At 48.1% G+C, this 27,270-nt stretch overlaps 1 protein-coding gene across 2 annotated transcripts in view; it reads left to right on the top strand.

Moving 5' to 3' along the window:
* The window catches only part of LOC146869227 (proteasome activator complex subunit 2-like), a 192,108-nt gene that overhangs the window by 106,124 nt on the left and 58,714 nt on the right, over window positions 1-27,270 (top strand). For both annotated transcript variants that reach the window (XM_085644641.1, XM_085644721.1), the window contains one exon: window positions 2,435-2,503. In XM_085644641.1, the coding sequence (XP_085500767.1) occupies window positions 2,435-2,503 (69 nt within the window). The remainder of the gene's footprint in view (window positions 1-2,434; window positions 2,504-27,270) is intronic.

Raw genomic sequence — 27,270 nt, 5'->3', positions numbered from 1 at the left:
AGCCACTTCATCAACACCTCTAATTTACCTCCAGTAGGTTTTACAACCCAGGCCAGACTGTGCGGCACCTTGCCACCTGAGATGTTGCAAGAGGGATATCAGCTACCGAGGCCTGACAGACAACCTGTGATGAGTTTGTAACCTGATTCTGAAACATCAGTGCCTGTATATCGTCCTCTACGCTTGTATACAGGTGGTGAACCAAGATCACAGTCTGTTTAAACTGCAAGCCCTCTTGTCAGCTGTACCTTAACTAAAGAAAACACTTGGATTCTCATTTGTTCGAAGGGTTCAAGGTTTAGATGAGGCATTATTCTCGACTCAATGATTGCTGTCCTTAGAATAGGTAAATACAGATGCATTGTTTGACCCATTCAAGAAGTCAGCATAATTTTCTTGCTGCCGTGCCCACCTCTAAATCGGTTGACTGGGACGAGAAACTGCCCCTGCTTCCGTTCGTAACGAACAAAGTACAACATCTAGGCTATGTTGATATTCTTTTTCTCTACTGCCAAATATTATCCCTTGATTTGTAACTGCCTGCCTATTGTAGACACTCTGTGTGCACTGGATGCCGTGTGCCATGTTAAAATGCTGTTACATTTTCATTGTTTACCTTCTATTAAAATCAGGTGGAGTTTGTTCAATGCGTTCAGGTGGTGCAGAGTGCAAAGTGTGTATACGGTTCAAAATATAGCCCAATGGTTATTTCTTTACAAAGCACAAAAGCAATCCAATAATTTTATCAGACTTCTACTAGACTATGGACTCTTTAATCTCCATGAAGCACTATCTACATTTACATGCAGGCAAGTCATGTGAACCATACGTTAAACTTAAGATACTGACAGTAGATCATCTGATAGAAGTCCAGTCAAAGCAAGCCAGGAATGCGTGTGTTCAATCAAATGCCTAAATACTCCACTATAATAGCCGAGTCGAGTGTGCTATCTATTGGTGGGGTGGTCCTGAGCAACACTTAAACCAGTTTTCAGATCTACACAATCTTTACAAAATGAAGTGGGACCTTCTGATTGATTGAAATGCCTGATTTAAGCATTGGGGGTCACAACCTCGAAATCTGCTGGGGCCGTGGACCAGCCGAACCGCTTCTAAGGAAGGTTTATCCTTCAGATGAGTGTTCTATAAATAAACATTGCTCAGCATGTGTACGTTAGCCTTCACAACTCCCTATATAACTGTTTCTATTCAAAAGGTATTGTGCAGGTTTTCTTGGTTTCTAAAACTTATTCAGGCTCTAGTGACAGAATCTCGATCTAGATTAGGACCCCTTTTTGTTTACCACTCAACTTGTTTTGCCTTTGCAATCCTATTTTATGTAGGTAAGGTGAGCCAGTACCTATGGAAGGGCCATTGTTGACCTTGAATGAAAGTTGCGCATGTACACATCTGATCTGAATGTATAGGGCTGAAGAAAGATTTCTCTCACAATTACTTCAAAGCATGTTTAGCACTAGAATGTTTTCCCCAGTATTGCCTGTGAGTGCTGTATAACTATTGTAGTCCGAGTTCTTACTCAGCGGTGCCTGTACGGGACACCAGCAGTAGCTCACCTTCCAGTATTAGCGTCAGTGCTATGAGACTCGGCCAGTGCCCAGAAAATCTGTAAGAGCTTCCTCCACCAGTGTCCTGTCGGGTCTAGATGACTGCAGCATTGTGACCAGCCACTCTCCCTAATTTTACCCAAGTACTTCATGTCCTTAGGGAGTGCCTCATGGCTCCAGCTGAGATCTGGGAGTGCTGTACGTCACCAGCAGTGTCAGTCTCTTCCAGCAGTGTGTTGTCAGGTCTTTATCACTCTGGCCGTATGTGCTTCATCTAGAAGTCTCAGTCAAAACTAAAAGATTCAAAAGATGCGACTAGTTCCAATTCTAATAGTGCTGTCAGTTCTATTGAAGTCTAGTGCCCAGTGAATACTAAAAAAAAAAAAAACTACCTGTGCTGTGTGATCGTCTTCCCATAGTTTGCGTCCGTGATGTATGCCTGCAAAACTTTGAACTTCATACAGATGTGCCCCATAAGTGCCATGTGACTCAAATCAATGTCTTATGGGTGCTTAAGGTGTCCATCAGTGTACATTGTTTCTGGCTCTGCCTTGTCAGTGCTTAGGAGCGCACCCACAGTGCCATCAATGTTGTATCGTTAATGTTGCATAGTGTAAGTTCTTTCTGGCTCTGCCCTGTCAGTGCTTTAGAACTCTTACTGTGTCACCATCCTCACCCACAGTGTCATCTATGTCGTATAACCCTGGCATTGTGATGTTTTAGAGCTGTGCAAGGCTGTTGCCCTGGGACTCAGTGAACCTCCACAACTTATGCCACCCATCCTACTACTGTGCACGCTTTGTCAAGAACTACCTGGCTGACAGTGCTTTAAAACCTGGGTCAGTAATTAAAAATGTACTCTGCCTTAGGTCATCACCTGGATCCAACATCTGATCCCCAAAATTGAAGATGGAAATGATTTTGGAGTCGCAATTCAGGTAAGTGTGTTTGTGTATGTGCAAAAGATATTATGCAGTTATTTTAATCTGTAGATCTGAAAGAGACCCGTTATTGATGGATTCCTTACCTTTGAATATCCCCAGGTGTCAGACTGGATCCGGAAAGTTTTGCTAGCAGTACCCCTGCGCATCAGTAGGTGGCATCATGCGGCTCTGCGTCAGTCGCTGGCGTCGTAAGCGCCGAGATGACGTCACAGAGACTACTTAGATGCCACCCAAGCGCTGACGCACATCCGGATAGAGCATGTACCTTAGTCACTTTTTGACTACTCTTTTGAGACTTTTTGTCTCCCCTTTTTTCTCCTGGTGCACGTAGGGATGCCTGGCTTTAAGTCTTGTGGGGCCTGCCGTCGCAACATGTCAGTGGCGGACTCCCATGATGTTTACCTCTACTGCCTGGAGACAGAACATGACTCTCGGTCCTGCAGGGACTGTCGAGCCATGGCCCCGAAGGCCTTGTGGGAGCGGCGCCGGAAGCTGCTGGAGGTCCGGCACTCGTCCCAACGCCGCTCAAGGTCCAGGGACCGCTCGCGGGGCCCAGTCGTTGCTCCTCGGGCTCCAAGTGTTCGCCCTTGGATTCTGGTAAGCGACGACATAAAAAGAAGTCGAAGAAGCGTGTTCGCTCTCCGACGTCCCCCTGTCGGTCCTCGGATGCGGACGAGGGGGACAGGGGTTCTGCCCCTGCGCCAGCCTGGGAGTCCTGCGGCCTAACCGCCTTACCCGGGTCCGTCGGCGACTCCCAAACAGGTACAAAAGTTTCTTGCCACCATGGACCGCCTTTTTAGGCCTCTGGCTCCCGCCGGCGCGCCTTCGGGCCCCGTGGTCCCGTGTCCAGATCCTGTCGGCGGCGCCGGCGGATCCAGCTTTGGCGCCACAGGATCCTACGCCGTTGGCTCCGGCCCCGGCGCCACGAGGTCCAGCACTGAGGCCTCCAGCACCACAGTGGGTGCCGCTTGTTCCTTCCTTGCCCCGGTTCCAGGACTATTTTGTTCCTACCTGGGATCCGCATTGGGAGACTGCGCTGGCCCGGCCCCAGCCGGCGCCGAATGGCACCGTTTCCGACGCCGTATGTCCCTTCTTCGGCTCTGCCGCCGCGACCGGTTCCTCATGCAAAGAAGGTGGAGGATGACTAGGAGGGGTCCGAGGACCCTCTTTCCCGTCAATGTGACTCCGAGCAGGACTGGGTGGACGATCTGGAGGATGCTGGCGACCTCTGTCTCTTCTGATCCGGGGTTTGCCACCCACAGTGGAGGAGGGTGCTTCCTACTGTTGCAGGGATTCTGCTTATACACAGAACTATGCGTAGAACCCCAGGACCTCAGTGAATTGTGGTGTACCAGAAACTCACCTCAGAACCCAGTATCCGGCTAGCATAAGTGTCCCATTCGTTATCCAAGATTTGGCTCGGCGATCCCAATGAAAAGACAACCCAGAACAAGCTACTCGGTGTACTCTCAGGAATGGTGGGAATCGGAAATACCTGTTCGTATATTATTCTCACATCAGTCCACAACAAGAATCAACGGAGACACGGTGAAAATAAAGAGTTTATTTTTATAGACCACGTGTCCTAAGATGCAGTACTTTGGCTAATACAAGCAGACAAATGATTATAATCAAAACCATCAGCATCGTTACAATACCATAGAATATAAAAGGAGTGATCATGTTATAAATTACAGTGGATACTACCACCTTCCCTTTACTAAGAAGCTAATATTATTATTATGCTAATAAAAGGTCTCTTAGGCTTGAATGGGGGACCCCATACCTCAAAGATCAGCTTAGTGAAATCACATCACAGGAGCATCAGGAGTCTTCTTGCAGGAAGGCTCGTCTTCGGTCTGAATACTAAACATGATGTCTGCAATATTAAAAGCACCAACTTTCAGGTATTCGCAGCTGCCTGTGTGTTATGGCTAAATAGTGGGTCGATCAACCTAGAGTGGAAAACATGCATTGTCTAACAACCCAGACTGTTTGTTACACCATGTACAGACCAAGGTCGCTGCGCAGAGCCCGGGATGGTAACAACAGATTGCTTTCGTGTGAGGCAAAGCGCGAGTCAGCAGTTTGTTTAAACAATAACATGTAGACGCAGTGTCGTGTGCAAAAGCAGCAAGATGGCTTTCTAACATCTAACGTGGGTATGCTAACTTAACAATGTATGTACGTATTAAGGGAGTCCTTACTACATGCCCCCTTGATCGAAGCACTAACCAGTAGGGAAGAAATGAGAGAACGCAGAGTTCAAATTCGACAGAGCACAACAATGCGTATGCAAGTTGAAATCAAATTTCGTTTTAGAGAAAGTTCGAAAGTCAAAAAAAAAAAAGGAGAACGGGAAAAGAAAAAAAAATGAAAAATGCTGTTTTAGCCAGCAATCCAAAGTCACAGGTAATGTTCAAGACATGGTAGAAAAAAGATAGTGGATGACAGTTCACTCAATCCATGAACGTGTATGCAGCATACGTAGCAACAGCTTCCAGCAGAAAATCGTTGGCACGGCCACTAAAGCTTTCAGCCATCCAGTTAATCAAAGAAAAGGAACATACATGTTCTTCAATCAGCGGAGCCTCTAGCACCATCAGAGGGCAACCAGCGTGTACTTCCAAATAACTCGTATCCAAGAAGTCATATGCCGCCCTTGCGATGTCCCAATTACCCAGGATTCCATGCGCCGCACCACAGGCCATAATCCGAACACCAGAACAGGCGAACTCGTGAGACACTAAGGGCCTCATCAGTCGATCATAATCCGGGTCCGGAGACACCGTGTTGGATAAGCACAAATCCAGAGGCCATTCAAAGGGACAATCTAGGCAGTGAAAGACAGGTTGCACGCAGGTGAAGTAGGAATACCGGAAGGATAATCCATATGCCAGGCTCAAAGTCGCCAATGGCAGGACACCATAATATTCAAGCATCCTGTCACGAAGAAGATGCAGATGGGGCAGGTTGTCGTGAGGCACAGAAAGTGCAGCCATTCCGTAGTATGAAAAGTAAAAGTAGCACACCTGCCACCAGCGCCAGAATCAGCGGAACACCGCAAAAGACGCTCGAGAAAATAGAATGAAAAAATGCCGGAATCACACCAAAAATAGTTTGGAAGGAGGTCACGAGGCCTGAGCCTACAAGTTTAAAAAAATGAGCCAGGCCGGTTGTGGACGAGGCATTGAAAATTGTTTGGATCAAAGCTCCAAAATGCAGGGGGAGGTCAGTATTCAAAAGTGCCTGTACCTCAGTGCGCGTGTTTGCCACGTGAAGGACAAATGTTTCTCGGGAGGAAGTCAATGGCACCTCCTTTTGGGACAATAGAGCTCTTATTCTGCTCATCTTGTTGAACTCTGCTTTCAAGGTCGGAATCGAAGGCCAGATGGAAACATCCAGCCGCCCATGCGGGGGTGGAAATAGGACATTATTGCAGCAGACTACTCTCTGCGATACAGTTACAATATATGGGATTCCCACTAACATCCCGCAGCAAGCTTCATTATTCAAAATCAAATAACTACCGTTTGCAAGCAGCGTGAAAGATGGTGTAATCACTGGCACTGGAATACCTTTGAGGACGCAGGCCAGATTCGGGGCATGTACATTGCATGCACCGTGTAACTGAATGTGCCTACACACTACAGAATGATCAGGTGTCGAGGTACACTCCTCACCCTTTAGGTAAACCTCTGTACCGTCTCTTGTACATCTATATGTAAAAGGGAGAGACCAAACCTCATGCAGGAACGCGGTACCCAACTGTTCATATCTACCCAGGGCATAGTGTTTCATGCATGACGTAAACTTAAAAAGCGCGAAAGGGAGCGTGATCAACCCATGTACTAACCACACGGCAGAATTCAATTCCGCCACAGAGAAAGGTAACGGCTCCAACTTTTCAATGTGTAACAATGAATATGTAGCATCTTTCATGGACATGAACTGCTGCTTTACAGTAAGGTTAAAGGGAAGGAATAATGATGTCGTATTCAGATAGTCCCAGGGGACCTTTCCTGCCTTTAACGTTTGTAAAGTCCATGCAAACTGCATAACAGAACGCAACTGGTTTTGACCATGGTACAATACAGACATATCATCATGTACAATATCAACAATTGAAGAAACAATATTATCTAATGTATAAATTCTGGAAGAAAGAGTTTTAATGCTGTTATCTATGACGGCTAATACCTTGTCCATATTCGCTTGATCAATAGCCCTCAATCTGGAAGCCGCCTCAATTTGCGACAATTTCCATACTTCGTTGTAAATAGCATACGCCCACCTTTTGGATCTGCCACCCACAGGACCTTTAACAAAATCATTCAAATCTATTTTGTCATGTAATCTTGATAAATGAACTTTGACAGATGCCAAGGTGGAATGTCGCAGCCAGGACTGACATAATTTCCCTACAGAGTAGGTAGTTACTGTATGAGATGACTCAAACCGAGGGTCTACGCGATGCTGCGTATACCCCGGTTTCAGACCTAGAAAACGACGTTGACAGGTATCGGAACTGCTTTGCCAAATTAACCATCCCTCACTACTAAATTTCGAAATATTGAAAGATGTATTAAAAACCAATGACTGCAAAGCAGGAAGGGACAGATCTGTGTGGTTATCCCAATTTGGGTAAGCGCCCAGATCTGGAACAGAAGGGGAATTTAGTTTTTTAGAAGTGGCCAATCCGAAACAGGTGGTCTGGAAGATGGTTGAATTTAAAAACAACATATGATTTGGTACAAGACAGGCACGATGTAAAGCCTCAGTTCCCTGAACCTGCCACGGTTTGGAACCCCAAACCGATTTAAGATCAATAGTAGCCTTCCACAAATCGTAACCTTTGATTGACAACTCATCCATAAAGGAATTAGAATAAAGTAATTTGGTGTGTATCAGTCTAACCTTTGAGGAAGACTCAGGCATAACTTTAAAATAAAAGGATGCCGGGTCGGAAACACTGAAATCAGTAAAATAAGTATACTTATCAACTAATGTAGGCGAACTGCCGAAAGAGGGGGTGGGACAGTGTTCCCATTGTGTAAAATTTACAAAATTACGAAAAGTGTTTGCTTTATGCAGGAAGTGATTGCCATAATGCTGAAAACAATACTGTTCAGCATAGTTAGCCGCATTCTCATATAAATCTTCTGCATCAAAAGCGGCATAATATTTCAAATCAGAAAACAGTGCTTCAATGGCATGAACATCCCAATCATCAGAACGAATGTTCTGCTTAACCACATCACCCATAGAAACACGAAATACATTAGGTACATTGATGACCTCCGTAGGACCATGAATTTGGAATTTAACAGCATCCCACGCAATTCCATCCAAAACGGGCCAGGCAGTAATATTCACAAAAGTCTGGTCCCTTCGCATGATGTGGGGGGCCAAAGTTCCATTGATAAGTCTAATTGTAGATCTTTCTTTAAGATAGTGTCCATTCACCAGACGGAAAAATACTATTACAAATCCAATGGACATGAACAAAAAAATACTTATAAGCATCAGCCAGATATATGTCCACGGGGGAATCAAAAAATGTCTTTTGAACCAGCTAGCAAAAATAGCAATGTTCGAAGGGGAAGTATGAGGCAATGAGTTAGTGTCAAAGGAGAAACGTGACTGGTCAACCGCCGTAGATTGTAAAGCAGGCGAGTGACCATTCGTAGGATAAGCATACTCAGTCTCTTCGGGCAGACCACCAGCCAGCGGTATTAACAAGGGGTCAGTAACTGACTGCATCTCGATGGCAACATCAGACAAGGTGGTAGAAGCAGGAACCAACACTGAATTTCTTTGCATTGTCTGGCAGGAAACTGCTGGAGTTAGACTAAGAAGTATCGGCCACTCGCTGAAGTTTGACATTGTCAATAGAGATGTACCTGTTTTCTTTGCGACCAGGAAGTGGAGGTAAAATGACTGTTCTTGTACCCTGCACTCCAAGCACTGGAACTGGTGCACGATAAGAGGGGCCGAACTCCTTCTTGTTCTCCACCTTCTCACGGACCAGGTCTCCAACTCGGGGTAGCCAGCCGACTACCGGAATCTGAACCTCAGCTTCAGACGTGGAGGGCAAGTGTTCCTTCGAAAGAGTGTCTCTGGCTTCCTGTAGGGTCTGCAAAACAGCACAGTGATCATCTACGTCAAAGGGTGCGGTCGACGCCGCCATGTCTAGACCATCAAGGTCTGGGACAAACATTCTGATTCCGAAGAGCATCAGTACGGGGTCCGCCCACCCAGAGACCTTCTAGGGAGATTAAGTGCACGTTGGACGTTATACAAATGGGCTAGCCAGTTCCGGCCTGTGCCTAAAACACGTGCTGTCAAAGATTGCTTTAAGTCACGGTTCATTCGCTCCACCACACTATTACCCTCAGGTCGGTAGGGGGACGAAAATTTGACTTGGACCCCAAATTTCTCATAGCCTCCTTGTAAGCCTTAGAGGCGAACGCAGGGCCCTGATCAGAATGGAAGGTACCACACGCAAAAGTTCCCACAAAGACACGCAAATCCCTGATGACAGTCCGCGAGTCAGCACTCCTTTGTGGCCATACCCAGAGAAAACGTGTGCACGAATCCACTGCAACCAAGATATACTTGTACGCAGTATCAGAGGAAAAAGGACCGCAGTGATCTAGATAAACACAACCAAATGGTTTATTACATATGTACAACTGTGTTTGTGGTGGGCGCGCAACAGTGGAAGGTTTAATCTGTTGGCAAATGTCACAATCAAGAACATAAGCGCGCGCTTGTTTATATAAACCAAACCACCAGTAACGTTGTTGTAACAGAGATATAGTAGCGGACACGCCGGCGTGGGCTGACGCCAACCCCTCGTGCGCTGCTAGTATCCGAGCTGGTCTGCAGTCCGCGTTGGGAATAATTCTGTCACCAACGTCGTTAATCCTCACTAACGGGACGTTATCAGGACTTAAGTGATAAAAATAACGAGAAGGAAAACCCTTCGGGTAATCACTTCCCTTCTCTGTAGCAGCAATAGCTGCCAAGATGTCATCATCAATCTTACTTTTGGATCTTGTAACTGCTGCCACTAAGTATGTAGCCACTGCGGTTTTTGCTGCCTCGTCAGCCAAGCTGTTACCGACAGCATGGACACCAAGTCGTTGATGACCAAGAGTGTGAATAACATTCACGAGAGGGAGACGTTCTTTAAAGTCTGCCACTCGAACCCAAAGCAGTTTATGCTTAATTGTGCTACCTTTGGTATCTCGATAATCGTTCTGAGACCAGAAGTGTAAGTTGTCATTGTAGGACTGGACACAATAAAAGGAGTCACTTACTATAAGAGTAGTAACTCGGGGATCAGCAAACTCCAGTGCAAGCACCAGAGCCCGGAGCTCCGCCAATTGCGCGGTACAATCACCCAATGACTGCGTATGCACTGCATCAGATTGGAATTCACCATTTACGAATGTACCCACGACAATTGCGCAAGCCGCAGAATAGGCATGCTTTGATCCAATCGCCGGCTGCGCCGAGCCGTCAGTGTATATGACACAATGGTATTCTTCGAGCGGGCGCAAAGACAGAGGAGCCGGATGAACGAATTCATACTGCAAGTACTCCTGAGTCTGTAAAGAGGCGTCAAAGATATAAGTGACATCTGGTGATGTCAGAGTTGTTGCCCATTGTATCCACCGTGGATGCAAAGCTTTAGAATTTGGTACACTTGCTTTAGTCACTGCCTCCAGGGCAGGATATGGGGTTACAACCAGTATCTGTTTTCCATGCGACAGTGCGCGTTCTTTAAGGATCGCCATCTGTACTGCCGTCAGAACTTTCTCGACAGTGGAAAAACATAATTCAGCAGAGGTGTACAAGTGTGATTTATACGCAATGGGGACTGTATCGCCCTCATTGAACGTCAAATACGTGAAACCCACCGCGCCCGGTACTATTCTTATTACCAGGTTAGTGCGGTTATCACGTGTCAATAAGTATTGTGAAGCAAGAAGATCAGCCTGTAAAGACTGTAGAATAGCAGAATGTTCTAGCTGCCAGCTAGACTTCGAAAAAGAAGGTTGTACCAAGGCGTAAAGCGGCTTGATACGCTGGGCATAATCAGGAATATACGTACGTCCGAAATTCAGAAAGCCCAGCAGAGATTGTAATTTTTTCAGTGTTGTAGGAGCACGCAAGCACGCGCACTTCTCCAGAAAGTGAGGAGCCAATCCCTTACCCTCATTGTTGAGCTCGTAGCCCAAAAACAACACTGTATATTCCGCGATGTGAGATTTCGCAAAATTAAATTTGTAGCCATAGTCCGCAAAACTGACTAATATTGTCGACTCGAGACAGATGTGGCATCAGCTCATCATCCGTGAGGTAGATATCGTCAACATAGGAGTATGCGTCGGGGTCTATTCTCTCTAAGAGAGAGACCACGCGAGCGGAAAAGACGCCAGGGCTGTTTTTATAGCCCATGGCTAATCTTGTGAACTGTTTTTGTTTGCCTCCCGAAGTAAACGCCGTCCACTGGCTACTCAGTGTGGACAGGTTATGGCTAAAAAAGCCATTGGAGATGTCAAGTGTCGTTTTAAATCTCTTACGCACGAGACTATCGACAAGAGCCAAGCTATGAGTATTCTGTACCGCGCAGGTCCGGCAATGCGAGTTTAAGTGCCGGTAATCCAAAACTAAACGGTACGACCCGTCTGGCTTCGTCACAGTGAATAAAGGGTTATTCATAGGGGACACACAAGTTTCAATAACACCCTGATATTCCAATTGTTCAAGGATTGCCGCGACGTGCGGTCTAGCTTCACGGCGCACGGGATATTGGGGTTGAGGCTGGGGCATAGACCGCAATGGAATCTCATGGCAGGGGGACAACCGGTCCCATCCCACCTGAGTACGATACACCGCCGGCGCAAGCGCCAGCGCCCACTCCTCAGCGTACACTTCAGCCTGGTCCTTAGGCACTGTGTGCGCAAAGGACGGGAGGATTACCTCCTCCCCTCTAGGAGCTTCTAAAATGAAAGCTGGGGGCCAATCTGCCTCCGCTAGGAGGATATCATAGGTGGTAGTCAGATTATCCCAAAAAATCCCATTTATTGTACGTTGTATGTCACCCTCAATCAGTAAGACTATTTCGTAAAGTCTATCAGGGGGAGCCACTCTGGTGTCAGCTGTTTCAACAGTAACCAAAATATCAGTTGCTGTCGCCGCCAGAAATGGACGCAGAGCTTGACGGACTATGGTAATTTCCGCTGCGCTGTCCAGTAGCGTCAGCGCCCATGTCCGGTTCCGAAGCTGTGTCCGCACTATCTGAGGCATACCTTGCCGTCAGAGCAGCCACTTTCTTCTTCTGAAACGGGGGTCTTTGTCGTGCAAATTCGTCCTGCTTGCCTTTACCCTCAGTCTGTCGGGGCTGGTCACGTGTTTGTGGAGCACCCCGACCTTTGCTACCGCCTCCGCCACCGGACTGTGAAGCAGATGTTTCCTGTGAAGAACGAGGAGAACGTTGTTCAGAAACCTGAAATCTATCAGGAGACTTAATAGTAGCACGATCACGCAGATCATAAGTGCGTTCACTACCTGACTGAACGGGAGAGGCAGGCCGAGAGCCCTGCTTCTGCTGCTGCTTTCCCTGTTGTTTTGACCGCCAATTCTGTTTCGGAAAGTTTGGACGGTCCTCCTTACCAGAGGCTTCCGCCTTACCCTGCTGCTTAATTTCGGGAGATTTGATCACAGGTCTAACTCCTAAAGAGCTACGACCCAAATCTCTGTACGCTGACGAGATTATTTTCGCAAACTCCCGCGGCTTATCCTCATCAGCAACTTTCTTCAGTTCATTACGAACTTGGAACTGCATAGCATCACCCTTAAGGTTACACATTATCATGGTAGCCACCAGGTCAAACTGTCCGAGGAGTCGCATTCCTAATTCTATCGCAGACTCCGCACCGTGATTATCTTGAACACGCTTAATAACGGAGGGCAGTACCGACATAGACGGAGTGCCAAAGCACTGCGATTACGTCGCTGCAAAGACCTTGCCCCAGTTTACACAATCATCAATGTCGGGGACCAAGTCTTTAGGCAAACTAATGGTAAGGATCCTGTGTTTCTCCACAGGAGATGTATTCGGGTATACCGCTTCTATCTGGTCAAACTTTTCAGCAAGCCAAAAAGGGAAATCATCCCTAGTTTGGGGGCGCTTGCCCATAACAGAATTAACCATAACAGGACTAATGACCACCGCGTGGTGGTCAGTAGGCTGTCCCGCAACAGCAGGTGCCCCCGCCTGCACATTGCGTGACACGTACTGCACTAAAGCCCTATATACTGCAATAAGGGCAGTGTGTAGTACATGCAATTCAGCCACCGTCACCGTGAGGTAACGGGGATGAGGCGTAAATCCGGCTAGTACCGGCCAAGTGGCCCCTGCAATTGATAGGGGGCCCATTCTCGGTGGTATAACCGCATGGGGAAGGGCGCCATTAAACCAAATAAGATGCTGCCAAGCAGATATTGGTATTTCCTGTGTCCTATACGGTGTATAGTTCGCTGGTACGGCAGTGGCAGTGTAAGAATGAAAGGAGTTATCGTCCTCACTCACTGCCGGAAGCGTCACCCAAGAGTAGAACAACTCAAAGGGATGAGCCGCATCGGCTCCTACCACAAAGATGACGTTCATACCAGTGTCCGGCACCCCATACTGCGTCAAATGACGTTTCAGAGCTGCACGGCTATGCGCCGCTATTTCTACCGCCATAAGGACAAGCTACACTCGAAGTAAACAGTAGCACAAGGGTTCAATAACCTTTTTAATGATCAAGCTTGAAGAAACCTATATCAACAGAAATAGGTAGGTTTAAATCCGTCAGACTTGTTATCCGGAAACAAGAATGAGGGTGTTGTGGACTAATATAAGCACTACTAAGGCGTTTCAACTCATAGACCAAACGTTAGGTGCGCCATGTTGCAGGGATTCTGCTTATACACAGAACTATGCGTAGAACCCCAGGACCTCAGTGAATTGTGGTGTACCAGAAACACACCTCAGAACCCAGAACCCAGTATCCGGCTAGCATAAGTGTCCCATTCGTTATCCGAGATTTGGCTCGGCGATCCCAATGAAAAGACAACCCAGAACAAGCTACTCAGTGTACTCTCAGGAATGGTGGGAATCGGAAATACCTGTTCGTATATTATTCTCACATCAGTCCACAACAAGAATCAACGGAGACACGGTGAAAATAAAGAGTTTATTTTTATAGACCACGTGTCCTAAGATGCAGTACTTTGGCTAATACAAGCAGACAAATGATTATAATCAAAACCATCAGCATCGTTACAATACCATAGAATATAAAAGGAGTGATCATGTTATAAATGACAGTGGATACTACCACCTTCCCTTTACTAAGAAGCTAATATTATTATTATGCTAATAAAAGGTCTCTTAGGCTTGAATGGGGGACCCCATACCTCAAAGATCAGCTTAGTGAAATCACATCACAGGAGCATCAGGAGTCTTCTCGCAGGAAGGCTCGTCTTCGGTCTGAATACTAAACATGATGTCTGCAATATTAAAAGCACCAACTTTCAGGTATTCGCAGCTGCCTGTGTGTTATGGCTAAATAGTGGGTCGATCAACCTAGAGTGGAAAACATGCATTGTCTAACAACCCAGACTGTTTGTTACACCATGTACAGACCAAGGTCGCTGCGCAGAGCCCGGGATGGTAACAACAGATTGCTTTCGTGTGAGGCAAAGCGTGAGTCAGCAGTTTGTTTAAACAATAACATGTAGACGCAGTGTCGTGTGCAAAAGCAGCAAGATGGCTTTCTAACATCTAACGTGGTTATGCTAACTTAACAATGTATGTACGTATTAAGGGAGTCCTTACTACACTACACGATGGTGCTCCGTCGGGCTGCTGAGATCCTCAAACTTGATCTTCCCACGGTGGCCCTCAAAACCAACCTCCTAACTGAGGTGCTTCAGACGGCGTCGACTTCGTCGGAGCCACTGCTTCCCTTCAACGACGTCCTCACGGACGTCCTGTTGGGCACTAGGTCGCGGCCGGCCACATGGCCCCCTGTGGATAAGAATGTCGCCAGGCGTCACCGCCCAGTGCCTGGTGACCCTGCGTTTCGGACCACTCATCCCACGCCTGAGTCTGGTCATCCAGGCCTCAATGTCACAGAGTGCCTTTCCCACAGCTCCACCGGATAAGTACTCTAAGAAGCTGGAGCAGTTTGGTAAGCGGTTGTTCTCGTCGGCCAGCTTGGGGCTGTGGTCGGTGAACACCGCCTGCTTGTTGGGCCGCTATTCCCACACGGTTGTCCTGAGGAGGTCCCTGCTGTGCTTTCCCAGGCAGTTCCTGAGGGTAAGGATGCGGCTAAGTTCGCCATTCGGTGTGGTTTGGAGACCGCTGACTCGTTGGGCAGGGCGATTTCTCCGACTGTGGCGTTGCGTCGCCACGCCTGGTTGCAATCCACTGGGTGCTCGCCTGACGTCCAGTGCTCGCTCATGGACATGCCCTTTGATGGCACTCGCCTGTTTGGCGATAAGAACTCGCGGGCCATGGCCAAGTTCTTGGGTCTTTCCAGTAAGAGCCCAGCCACTCCTGGGTTTCGTTCCTTTTGTGGCCAAGGCAGGCGCACCCAGACATGTTCCTTCAACAAGCCTGTGCAGAACCAGCCTCCGCGCGGACGCGGCTTCCGCAGGGGCGGCTCTGGGAATCAGCTTGGGGGCAGTCCACCTCTGCCGCTTCTACCTCTAAACCTTCCTAATCTGAGCTTTGTGGAGCACCCCACGCCGGTGGGTGGCAGTATCCACCACCACCTCCACCACTGGCACGATATCACATTGGACAAGTGGGTGTTGCAGATCATCCGCGGGGGTTATGCTCTTCCATTTCAGTCCTCCCCTTCCGACATGCCACCTCGGTGCCACCGCATGTCGGAGGATCACTTGCTGCTGCTTCTTCAGCAGGAAGTTACGGCCCTCTTCAAGGGGGCCATCAAGCGCTTTCCTGGGCCAGAAGTAGGACGTGGTTGTTATTCCCACTACTTTCTGGTCCCCAAGAAGGACAAAGGGGGCCTGCGCCCCATCTTGGACCTTAGGAACGTTAATCGCTTCCTCTGGAAGGACAAGTTCAAGATGTTGACTCTGGCTCAGTTCTTGGCTGCCCTCGACCCTGGCGACAGGATGGTAGCGTTGGAGTTGCAGGACGCATATTTTCACACCCCCGTACTGCCGGCCCACCGGCGTTACCTGCAGTTCACGGTAGGCCCGGAGCATTTTCAGTTTGCCGTGCTCCCCTTCGGCCTTACCAGCGCCCCTCGGGTGTTAACGAAAGTGATGGCGGTGGTCGCAGCTCACCTGCGCAGGTCAGGGATGTCAATCTTCCCCTACCTCGACGACTGGTTGTTGACAGTCGTCGCCCACCTTCAGACTACGGCCGACCTCCTACATTTGCTGAGGTTCTCCATCAACGTGCCGAAGTCACACCTGAGTCCCTCTCAGAAGCTCTCCTTCATCGGAGCGGTTCTGGATTCGACGCTATTTCGGGTTTATCCTCCCGAGCAGCGAATCTGGGATATTCAGGCTATGATTCCGATCTTTCAGCCTCTATCCCGGGTTTCAGTCAGGATGACCCTCCGGCACCTGGGCCTGATGACCTCCTGCATCCTGCTAGTGCAACATGCCAGATAGCATATGTGGGCTCTGCAGTGGGCTCTGCAGTGGGACCTGAAGTTCCAGTGGGCGCAGCATCAGGGCAACCTGTCCGATCATGTCCAGATCTCGGAGGGCACTGCACGACCATTGCAGTGGTGGATCACGAATCGCGATTGGGTCAGTGGCAGATCCCTTCCCCAACCGGAGCACACAGTGGTGACGGATGCATCCCTCCTGGGATGGGGAGGCCATTTGGGAGAGGCAGAGATCAGACGACTCTGGTCTCTGGCGGAGTCCTGGCTCCATATCAACCTTTTGGAGCTTCGTGCGATCCAGCTTGCACTGAAAGCATTCCTTCCCTCTGTCCGAAGTGTGGTGCAGGTGTTCACGGACAACACCACCGCCATGTGGTATTGCAACAAACAGGGCGGGGTGGGATCCTGGACCCTATGTCAGGAGGCTCTGCGCCTCTGGACATGGCTGGAACGTCAAGGCATTACCTTGGTTCAACACCTGGCAGGTTCTCTGAACACCAGGGCGGACGAATTCAGCCGCCGGTGCTTGATGGATCACCAATGGTGTCTGCACTCTGACGTGGCGCAAGGTCTCTTTCTGCAGTGGGGATAGCCTTGGTTAGATCTATTTGTCACCGAAGAGAATGCGCAATGTCATCAGTCCTGCGCGTTGGAATTTCCAAGGCGGCGCTCGGCGATGCTTTTCATCGCAAGTGGATTTGCGGTCTGTTGTACGCCTTTCCACCTATACCACTTTTGCCCAGAGTGCTGAAGAAGATTCGCTGTGACCGGGCCCAAGTCATCCTTGTGGCTCCGGATTGGGCATGAAGATACTGGTATCCCGAGCTACTCGGCATGGCGATCGATCCCCCCCGATCGGACTGCCTCTTCGGGAGGATCTTCTGTCGCAGCAGCAGGGGACGGTCCTCCACCCAAACCTGTCCAGCCTCCACCTCCATGCATGGAGATTGAGCGGCGGCAGTTGACCGCTTTTGATCTTCCTCCCGAAGTCTGTGATTCTGGCAGCCAGGCGTCCCTCCACTAAGACGGTATACGCCTGCAGATGGAACAAGTTTGTGGTATGGTGCACAGCTAAGACTGTGGATCCCCTTTCTGCCCCTCTTTCCGAAGTCCTTCTGTTCCTTCTTTCCTTGGCCCAGCAGGGCTTTGCTCTGGGTACTGTCCAAGGTTATCTTTCGGCCATCTCTGCCTTTTTACAGCTTCCAGATCAGCCTTCTATTTTTAAGTCCCCGGTTGTTAACCGTTTCCTAAAAGGCATTACGCACACGTTTCCTCCGGTGCCGTTCATAATGCCTCAGTGGCACTTAAACCTTGTTTTGACATATCTAATGTGCGCTCCCTTCGAGCCCCTTTATACCTGTCCTTTGCGTCTTCTAACTCTTAAGACGGCTTTCCTGGTAGCTATCACCTCTGCCAAAAGAGTGAGTGAGCTTCAGGCTCTTTCTTCTAAACCTCCTTTCCTTTCTGTTCATCCGGACAAGGTGGTTTTACGGACCCGTCCTTCTTTTTTGCCAACGATTGTCACGCCCTTCCACATCGGGCAGACCATCACTTTGCCCACCTTCTTTCCGCCTCCTTCAAGGGAGGAGGAGAGGCTCCACCGTCTGGACCCAAAACGCGTGCTCGCGTTTTATCTGAAGCGTAAACAGCAGTTCTGGGTGGATGACCAGCTCTTTGTTGGCTACGTGGGCGCCCAAAAAGATCGGGCTGTGCACAAACGGACCATCTCACGGTGGGTCGTTCTGTGCATCAAGGCATGTTACTCCTTGCCTAAGAAGGAGCCTCCTGTGGGGCTACGTGCCCATTCGACCAGGGCAACTGCAGCCACTACTGCCTTGGGACGTGGCGTTCCCTTGCAGGACATTTGTCAGGCAGCTACGTGGGCCTCGTTGCACACGTTTACCAAGCATTACTGCCTTGACAGTCAAGTCTGGAGAGACGGCTTCTCTGGCCGTTCTGTCCTCCGTGACTTTCTGGTGTGATCTTGTTCGCAGACCCTCCACCGGGGTTGGTATTGCTGGGGTATCTATTCTAAGGTAAGGAATCTATCACTAACGTGTCTCTTTCAGATGCACAAGTTACTACTTGTGTAACGATGTATCTGTAAGAGACATTATTTAGTGATAGATTCCTTACCACCCCACCCATCCTCCCCGTTCTGCAGACTGATTCTAGGGTTAAGGTCATCCCCCTTTCAGGGCCCTAGTTGCATGGCACCAGTGGTCAGTTTCTTGCATGGCTCTGCGTTCCTGGCGCGGAAAGTCATGTACAGAACTGACGTCGGCGCGCATGGGTGGTGCCTAAGTAGTCCCCGTGACTTCATCTTGGCGCTTACGATGCCAGCGACGGACGCGGAGCCGCATGACACCACCTACTGACGTGCAGGTGTACTGCTAGCAAAAATTTCCCGATCCAGTCTGATGCCTGGGGATATTCTACGGTAAGGAATCGATGACTAACTAATGTCTCTTACAGATATATCGTTACACAAGTAGTAACTTGTGCTTTACGAAATCTCTCGGTAGTTATGTAACTGAGACTTGTACGTGTAACACGTATCACGTGTCTCTTGTGAACTAAATGCAGAGGTAACTTAAAGATAGAGCAGGAGCTGTAAAAGTGTGCTTATTCTGCTAACATCTTCAATTTCTCAGTTCCTGAAACTTGGAAGAATTGAGAAACGTCAGCCACCTGCAGGTAAAGTCCAATATTTTGTTGGCTACACTGACGGGCAGGAGTGTATTTTCTGTGTAGTGTGAAAAATAGTCTGCAAGATATTGTGGGCCCTTACCATTGAACAGATGATGATGAATACCCACAGACTAAAAAAAGACCCTTTATCTCAGGGAGCAAATGTAAAGCTGGAAGTTTTGAAGTCATGTGATTGTAATACCCGAGTTTCATTAGGGGCATGCACTGAATAGAGCTTTTTTAATCAAGGGATACCTAGGCAGTGCAGGGACCGTGAGCAAGGCTGATTAGCTCAGTCTGGCAATGATACATCAACATAAAGTCTGGAATCTACTGAAAAAGAACACGTTTGTCAAGTGATTTCAGATTAAATAAACCACTGGTGTAAACTCTTGAAAAAAGGATCTGTGTACATTGATCTTATTCCACAATTCCTTGACCTGAAAGGTTAGAAGGTGTATTTTGAAGGATCCATGTATGAAAGGCAAAGTACCTACGTCCAGACCTGAGAGGATGAGCCAACTCACTAGATATCGGTTTTGGTGAGATTTTACTTGAACATTTAGACAAATTTAGCATTTCCAATAGAGAAGCTAGGCGAGAGGTGAAACCTTTTACTATTTTCAGAATAGTTTACATTGCTTGTGCTTGCTTGGAGATCATTTACTCAAAAGATGATGTGATCCTAATATGCGAGTAAAGTAAATATGAAATAATGTCAATCAGAGCATGATCTTGAAGGGGTCCTTCTGATCCATGGCTGAGCATTGGAATTAAAATATAGAATAGCAATACATTTGGTTCTCCTTTTTACCTGGGAGTGTGTGAAATTTGTGTAATTGGCTTTCGTGCACATATGTGAACTTCCGCCAAATTTATGCAAATTACGTGAAATGCCAATCTGTGATTTTGAGTTCTATTTTAGCACAAAATGCACCATCTGATCTATTTTTCACACTCCGTGCTAGAGAAAATTGCAAAAAAAACAAAAGCACAGCTAACTGTAGCCACTGGCATTCTGTAGTCCCTGTGCTTTCACTGTAAATCTTTAGAACGAATGCCGTGTTCACTGTAAATTTTTAACAGGAATGTAAAGAAATGACACCGAGTGGTGTAATTTCGGGAATTTCATGTAACGTGTAATTCTCAAAATTATTGTTATTGCAATGCATATTTTAAATGTAACTTAATCCTAAATGTAGAGTTCTTCTTTCATATTCATAAGTGCTAGAGTAGTCTTTACCATGCACAAGATCAAAGAATACCTTTTAGGATATTAACATATACCATCTATTTAAATATTTGAACATTTTGTAATATAATTGCATCCTTCCAAAATCCAATTTTTCTGATTTTCATTTGTTTATTACAAATAAATGCCCATTTAACAATAAATGATACATACAACAACCTTGTAGCATAACCCTTACTTACTGTGTTGCCCTAAACTGTGTAGCTGAGGCTAGCTTTTGTGTCCCATGGCGGGAGTAACAAAAGACTCTTCAAAGGGCACCTTGGTCAGTTGCAGCAGTTGAACTTCCAAAAAGAGTAATGGGAGGGACATAAAGGGCTGCTATGAACAGTGCTACCTGAGCAAGTCCTACTTCCTCCAGGTGATTTGATAGCATAGGGTTGCGGGGAGGTCTGTTCAACCATTAAGAAAAGAAATTGTGAAAATGGGGCCAAAAATGCACAAATTAAAATAAAATGGATCAGTTGCATTTTATGGCATTTTCAAAACAGATGAGGAATGTAACTGGTCAAGTCTAAACCGTGGTGGATCTTTAAATACCCCAGTATGAATCACACACACAACTGAGGTAATTTAGCGAGCTGTAAATGCTCTAAGAAGATTGGATAGAGGGGTGAAGCTCCTTACCCCTAGAACCTTTTGTAAAAAAAAAAGAAAATAGCCAAATAGTACATTTTACAGCATAGTTTTCCCTAAATTGAGAGCTTGGTTTTCTCAAGGTGCTCCCTGGTAAATTCACGTGTTAAAATTTAAAAACGTGGGGTGACAAAGTGAAGCGACTAAGGGTGGAAGCCATTGAAGTCTAGCAGAAGTGGGTGTTAAGCATCCAGTATACATTGAGCAAAGGAACACCAAGGGTAGCCTTTATTACTCCTGGAGGCTGGATAATTTTGTAAAACAATTGCTAAATAATGTATTTAATTTAGAGCTTAAACTGGACCAAACCCATGAGTCCTGAAATAGCACTCAAGATATGACCCTTTCTGGTGATATCTCGGGCTTTGCCCGCCTCCATAAAACTGAAAGATTGTAGCAAGACATTTGAAAACATCACTAAAAATTGTCTAGCAGACCTTGGTGATCGAATCAGTCAAAATATCTTAGTATGCAATTTCACATGCTCTGTCAGTTTTTAGAACATATATAGCATATTCTCTTACTTCTGCATTCCACTTTCCTATATTTTCCAGTCTTTCCACTTGCAAGTAGGCTACCAGGCATACTCTAGGATTAATAATCTACTTTGAAGGGGCTCGGTGTAAAAATAAAAAATCATAGAAACCTCACACACTCACACATTAGACAGCTGAGGTAGAGTTATCTTAAAGAATAAAAGATCAGGTAATTGAGTTAAAGACTCTCTAGTGCATAAGGCGTTCAATGGCAAGACACGATCTTTCTTTAAAAAACTGCATTTTGAAGTACAGTCCTAGGAGTCCTCTTCATTCCTCAGAGGGTAATCTTCCAACAATTGGCAGAATATGGAAAAGTAGGTCGGGTGGTTGAAGCTTTTCCTTCTGCACCCGCAACTTTGGTATTCTCTGCCCTGATACCTCTGCTTGGAGATGTCGCTGTCTAAATTCCGATAGCCCTTAAAAATTTCCTCCAAACTTTTTCTCCTTCTTTACCACATGAAGACGAGTGACACCAGAAAATACTTTGGTGAGCTGACTATTCTTTGCTAGTAACTCCTGCACCTTCCTGTGTGCCACAAACCACACCACAGTACCCTAAAAAGGCATGCTAATCATCAAACAAGCTAGTGATGAGAGGCAACGTCTTCTGAAAAAGATGCGACTCAGACTTGAAATTTTGACTCCGATTCCCACCGCTCTTCCTCTAGAACTACCTACTTCTATCCCCCATTTAAGGAACTTCCGGATTGTGACATCTCTATTTGTTTCTCCAACGCTTCCCTTCCTTTTTGACCCCACACTGGTGTCCTGTGATCTGATGGTTGTTTGTGACCAGGAGTGTATATTCCGTCCTATTGGCATTTCTATAAGGAAGTTCTCATTTTGATCTTACTTTGTCTTGCTGCCCATTGCCTTCACGTTTGATAGTGGATACGATGAAGACGTATAATGTAAAATTGTAATGAAAATCATTAAAGCAATAGTGGTGGACAATGGTCAGTCACCCCGGAGAAAACCTTAACATGTCATCTAACACCCGCTCCTTTATGTTAACAGAGAAAGGTGAACCTTATTGCTGCCAGGCATGGAAATGATTGCATCCCCTGAAATGTATCCTGGTCCAATAAATGCCAGGGCCTCCTAGAAACCGATAAGTGTCTGGATGAGGTCTCAGTAGTGAAGATCACTGCTAAGTGGAACAAACCCTACGCCACTGAGACCACTACTTGAGAGTGCAGGTAGTCCCTGGTGTTCTACAGTCTGCTTCTAGCAGAAACAACCAGCAAAATCCGTCAATCTGCAAAACCTGATTTGAGGGGTGTGGCTTAGCCGGGAATGGAGTGAGATGTACCTCCTGCTGCTCCAACCCCGGACTGCTTTTATCTGAGAGCAACAGTACCCCATACTCTACGCCTTTTAACTGTGGGAGATAACATAGACGTTTGGGGGTACCCCTTGCCTGTGGATGCCTCCATCCAGATACAGGAGCAGGACATTGGCCAGTGCTTACAGTGATGTTTGGTGCGACCATGAGATACTGCCCGCCATCTTTTTGCCCCAGTCCACAGGAACACACCAGGGGGGACTCCACCAGGGCTTTGGCGTAGCTCCCGCACCATCTGTGCCACATCTGGGGGCCCCAGGGCACGACAGGAGATGGACGCCTTTGTGGCGACAGCGGCAGACTCTGGAATCCTACCAGAGATTAGGCTTTTGAGGCCTGAACGGCCTGGCCAGAGTGATCGTATTGAGGCCCCAGTGGGGACTCCAGGGCCATCCCTGGTGGGTCCCTCTGCACAGCGGTCACCCCATAAAGCTTGTGGGCACCACTGTGGGCACGGCCATAGCCCGGTCAGCCTGCCCTATCTTTTGAGGCCTAACTGGGCCTGCAGCTAACCACCAGCTCCTTGCACTGGAACCCTGGAACCTTCATACTAGCGGCGACCAGACAGACCCCTACTGCAGTATGGGATTCTCTGAACATCAGGGGAGGACTGGAGGAGAATGACCTCTGGATCCGCTGATCTGAGCCATTGGGAATCCCACATGCCCCTGGTGCTCACTTGGGGATACCCGGGCCCTACACCGGGAAATGGAGGGGGGGGCTGTGATGCTCTCAGCTCAGTGTGGCACAGACACCCTAGCAGCGGCTTAGCACTGACCCCTGCAACACCAACCTTGCGTGACAGGTGGTCTTAGTCCGGCGGCACTCTCACTGGCATTGCACCCACCACCCCCTTCCTCACAGAGCCTCAGGCCCTCACTGCTGTGGGGTTTGAGAGGGCCCCTCGTCAGCACTGGAGCTCAAGGACTCCGCGGACAGGTCTTTCCGCCCACACCTTTTCACCTCCCTACCCTCCTCTCGTTTGAGCTTCTGGGCTCCTTTCCCAGAAAACCGCATCACCTTGACAAGTGCCACCCAGCAAGGAACTCACCTGCGCTACCCCAGTCCCTCCCACATCACCGATCCCCTAACTTTGCTACATAGTCCACCTGCATTTGGTGCCACCATGGTAAATGAAAGGCAGCCCAAGAACAGTTTGGTGACAGACCTCTGGTACCGGACGGTATCTGTGACGCCTAACTCCACTCCATCACTCAGGCTCCCTGAAGACTGATTTCAAGGCATGCCTCCAAGACCTGCACAAGGAGGTCCCAGACCTGAGGTGGTAGAGTAGACCAAGTGGAACGCTCCTTAGATACCAGGTCAGGAGAACAGGAGATGCATTGGCAGCAGTTGCGCACCCTGGATGACCATCAGATTAAACTACAGGCGAAGCAGGAGGACTTGGAAAACAGAAGTTGCCACAAGACCACATATCTCGAACAAGCTACTACTACTCCTGCCCTCTAGAGGGGGGACTGGCTTGCCCCAACTTGATTGAGTATTACAGGGCAGTATTACTGGGCTGCCCACCTCCAATATATCTTGGAGTGGGTGGTTCTGGAATCCGAAAAAACCTGGCTACATGTGACCGAGAGGTGGCTTGCAGGTCGCTATAGGACGTAGCATGGTCACCGAAACACCAGTGCCCTAAGAGTACGTAGCAACGCCTACCCGAACTGTACTTGAGATTTGGGGCCATGTAGCCACCAAGAAAGGCTTTACATACTTTCCCTCATTCAACACCTCCTTTCTCTGCAACTCGGAGGGGGCGTGGCAGGAGGTGAGAAGTGGGTGTGGGACACCTGGCAACCTATTCCATAGTCCTCTAGTCAAATTCTTTGACTAATGCAAACAAGAATTCTGATCCCTCGAAACTGCTGGCCTCCAATACCCTGTTGCGACACTGGGCCCGCCACCCTTCAAACTCTGACAGCAGCATAATCGCTCACTTCATTAGAGAGGTTGGTCCAGTCCTTCAAAGGCACCAAAGGACTTCTCACACAACTACACCACAATACAATCGATCACGCGCGATCACTCAAGTCAAGCAGGCCCACAATGCTGCTGCTCTCTTTGCTCACTGCTCACCACCCCACCCCCCGGCATGTTTGAACCAGCGTGCATAGCCGTCATTTGCCATATGGCATTTTTAAGTGTTCGGGCAGATGCCTGTTGTCCCTCTGCTCTACCCAAGTTCAATCTCGCACAGCCCCCTCTCACGCCAACTCCATGAAGCCTCGTTTAGGCGAACTTTCAACGCCTTTGTTTGCACCTCGCACTCACTTACTACACTATACGCAACTGCCCGCCCCAGGGGTGTCTGGTCAAACACGCACAGTGCTGCACTTTTCTCTTGAAACATGTCACCCACCAACGTAAGTACTTGGAATATCCGGGGGTTGCACACACCATCACGCAAATATAACATCTATGCGTATCTTGAGCGTCACAAAACTCACATAGCGCTCTTGCAAGAGACAGACATAGCGCAGCCTGAGATCCGTAAACTGCAGCAGCGGTGGAAAGGGCAGGTTCTGGCTACAGGCTATTCATCATATGCCAGGGGGCTTTAATCTGGATCAGGCCCGGGACACTCTTTACACCAGAAGAGACCGAGATTGATGCCTATGGCAGATATGTCCTATCTAAAGAGCAGCTGAGTGGGAAGAACATGGTGATAGACTCCATTTATACCCCAAACACGATCCAGAGCACGTTCCAGCATACGCCGTCCAACATACTATCGCACTGGTGCGATGTGCCATGGTTGCCCGGCGGGGATTTTAACAGGGTTCTATACAACACCATTGATAGGTCCTTCCCTCCACTGAAACACACACACACTAATGCAGCATCTAACACGTGAGGACTGGGTACGCTGCTGGGGGCTGTCGGATGTCTGGAGGGCACTTAACCCGCAGTTGCTCTGATACTCTTTCTACTCTCACCCGCATGGACTACATGTTTGCATCGACCGCTTTGTTGCAACCCAGCAGGTGCCAAAGCAGATTACATGGGTGAAACACATTCAGACCACAACCCCCACATGCTGCATGGTGATGAAGAGAGACCCACTATCCATCTCTGGAGACTGCAACCCCTGGCCTTGGAAGACCCTCCCCTTCCGGCAGGCAATAGATGAGGCGATAGTCGCATATTTAAAGGAAAACTCTGGCTCGATCACGGACACTGGGTTGCTATGGGATGCTGGAAAGCCTGCGATCAGAGGGAGATGCCGGAGCTTAAGTAAGTCCGTTAGAAAACAACTTGACCGTGAAATAAGCTGCATAGAGCGTACCCTCACTAGACTGGAGACAGACCTGGCTAGCGGCATGCAGCAGGCAATAGGCGGCCAGAGACAGAAACACATGGCGGTACTAGAGAGATTATGCTACCTAAATTACACCTCACATGCAGCACGCACACATGCCGCAGCTGATGGGGCAGGCAGACTACTCGTGCTGGAGTGGGGGACACTGCCGTGTACACTACGTGAGTCACTGCTGGTGTCGAAGCCAAATGGGAACGCGGAGCTGCTGGGCTTATACCGCCCGCTTGCACTCCTAAATACTGATTATAAGATTTTAGCTAAGCTGCTGGTGTGCAGACTGGCCTCGCTGGTTCTGAAGCTGGTTTACATGGACCAAAATGGTTTTGTGCCGGCTCGCAGCACGTCCCTAAATCTCCGCCAGTTCTTCAGAATGGCTCGCTATGCTTGGGAGAACTGGGACCATTCCGGATGCCTGTTATTAGATCTGGAAAAGGCCTTCCACACCTTGGATTAGGGATTCTTGTTTGCTGTGCTCCGTAAATATGTCCTGGGGGAAGAGTTCCTAAGCCTTGTACGACTTCTCTATACCCAAGCGGTAGCTAGAGTTAAGACTGGCCTGCACCTATCAGATCAGATTCCAATCGAGCGGGTACGCGGCTAGGGTGCCCGCTCTCGCTGTTACTATTTGCACTGGCCATCGAGCAGCTAGCTGAGTCACTGCGTAAAACGCAAGATGAGTGTGGGATCCCCTTGGGTGATGGCATGTCTCATTATACGCGGACGACCTGCTTATTTACCTCCAAGGATGTTAGGTCGTCTTATGCTTCAATAGAGCCAATATTACTCGAATTTGCTAACGTTTCAGGACTCCATGTAAACTGGGACAAATCATGCATGTACCCTTTCTCGGAGACCACTTTGAACCCATGATTGTCCCTCAGCAACAAGCCAATCCATTGGCAGGAGTCGGCATTCCGATATCTGGGGATACTCCTCTATAGAGGGCCTGCAGACCTTCTTGAAGGTAAACTGGTGCGAGCTATCACTGCGATACGTGCGCAGAGGACTTTCTGGGGTGCTCTTCCTCTGACGGTCATGAGGAGGATAACGCTACTCAAGATGGTGGTACTTCTGCGATTGCTTTACCACTTCGTAAATGTGCCCTTATGCCTCAAACCAGCGCTGTTCAAAAGCTTCGAGCTCGATGTCCAGAAATGTATTTGGGACGGGTCGCGCAGCAGAGTGGCGCTAATCAAAATGTACCTTTTGGCAGCCAGCGGGGGCCTCTCGCTACCCAACATGGAGCAGTACT

This window comes from Triturus cristatus, chromosome 1_1 (assembly GCF_964204655.1).
Source record: "Triturus cristatus chromosome 1_1, aTriCri1.1, whole genome shotgun sequence".
Lineage (NCBI taxonomy): Eukaryota > Metazoa > Chordata > Amphibia > Caudata > Salamandridae > Triturus > Triturus cristatus.
The sequence above is the reverse complement of the archived record's forward strand: the minus strand, read 5'-3'. Positions and strand labels throughout refer to the sequence as shown.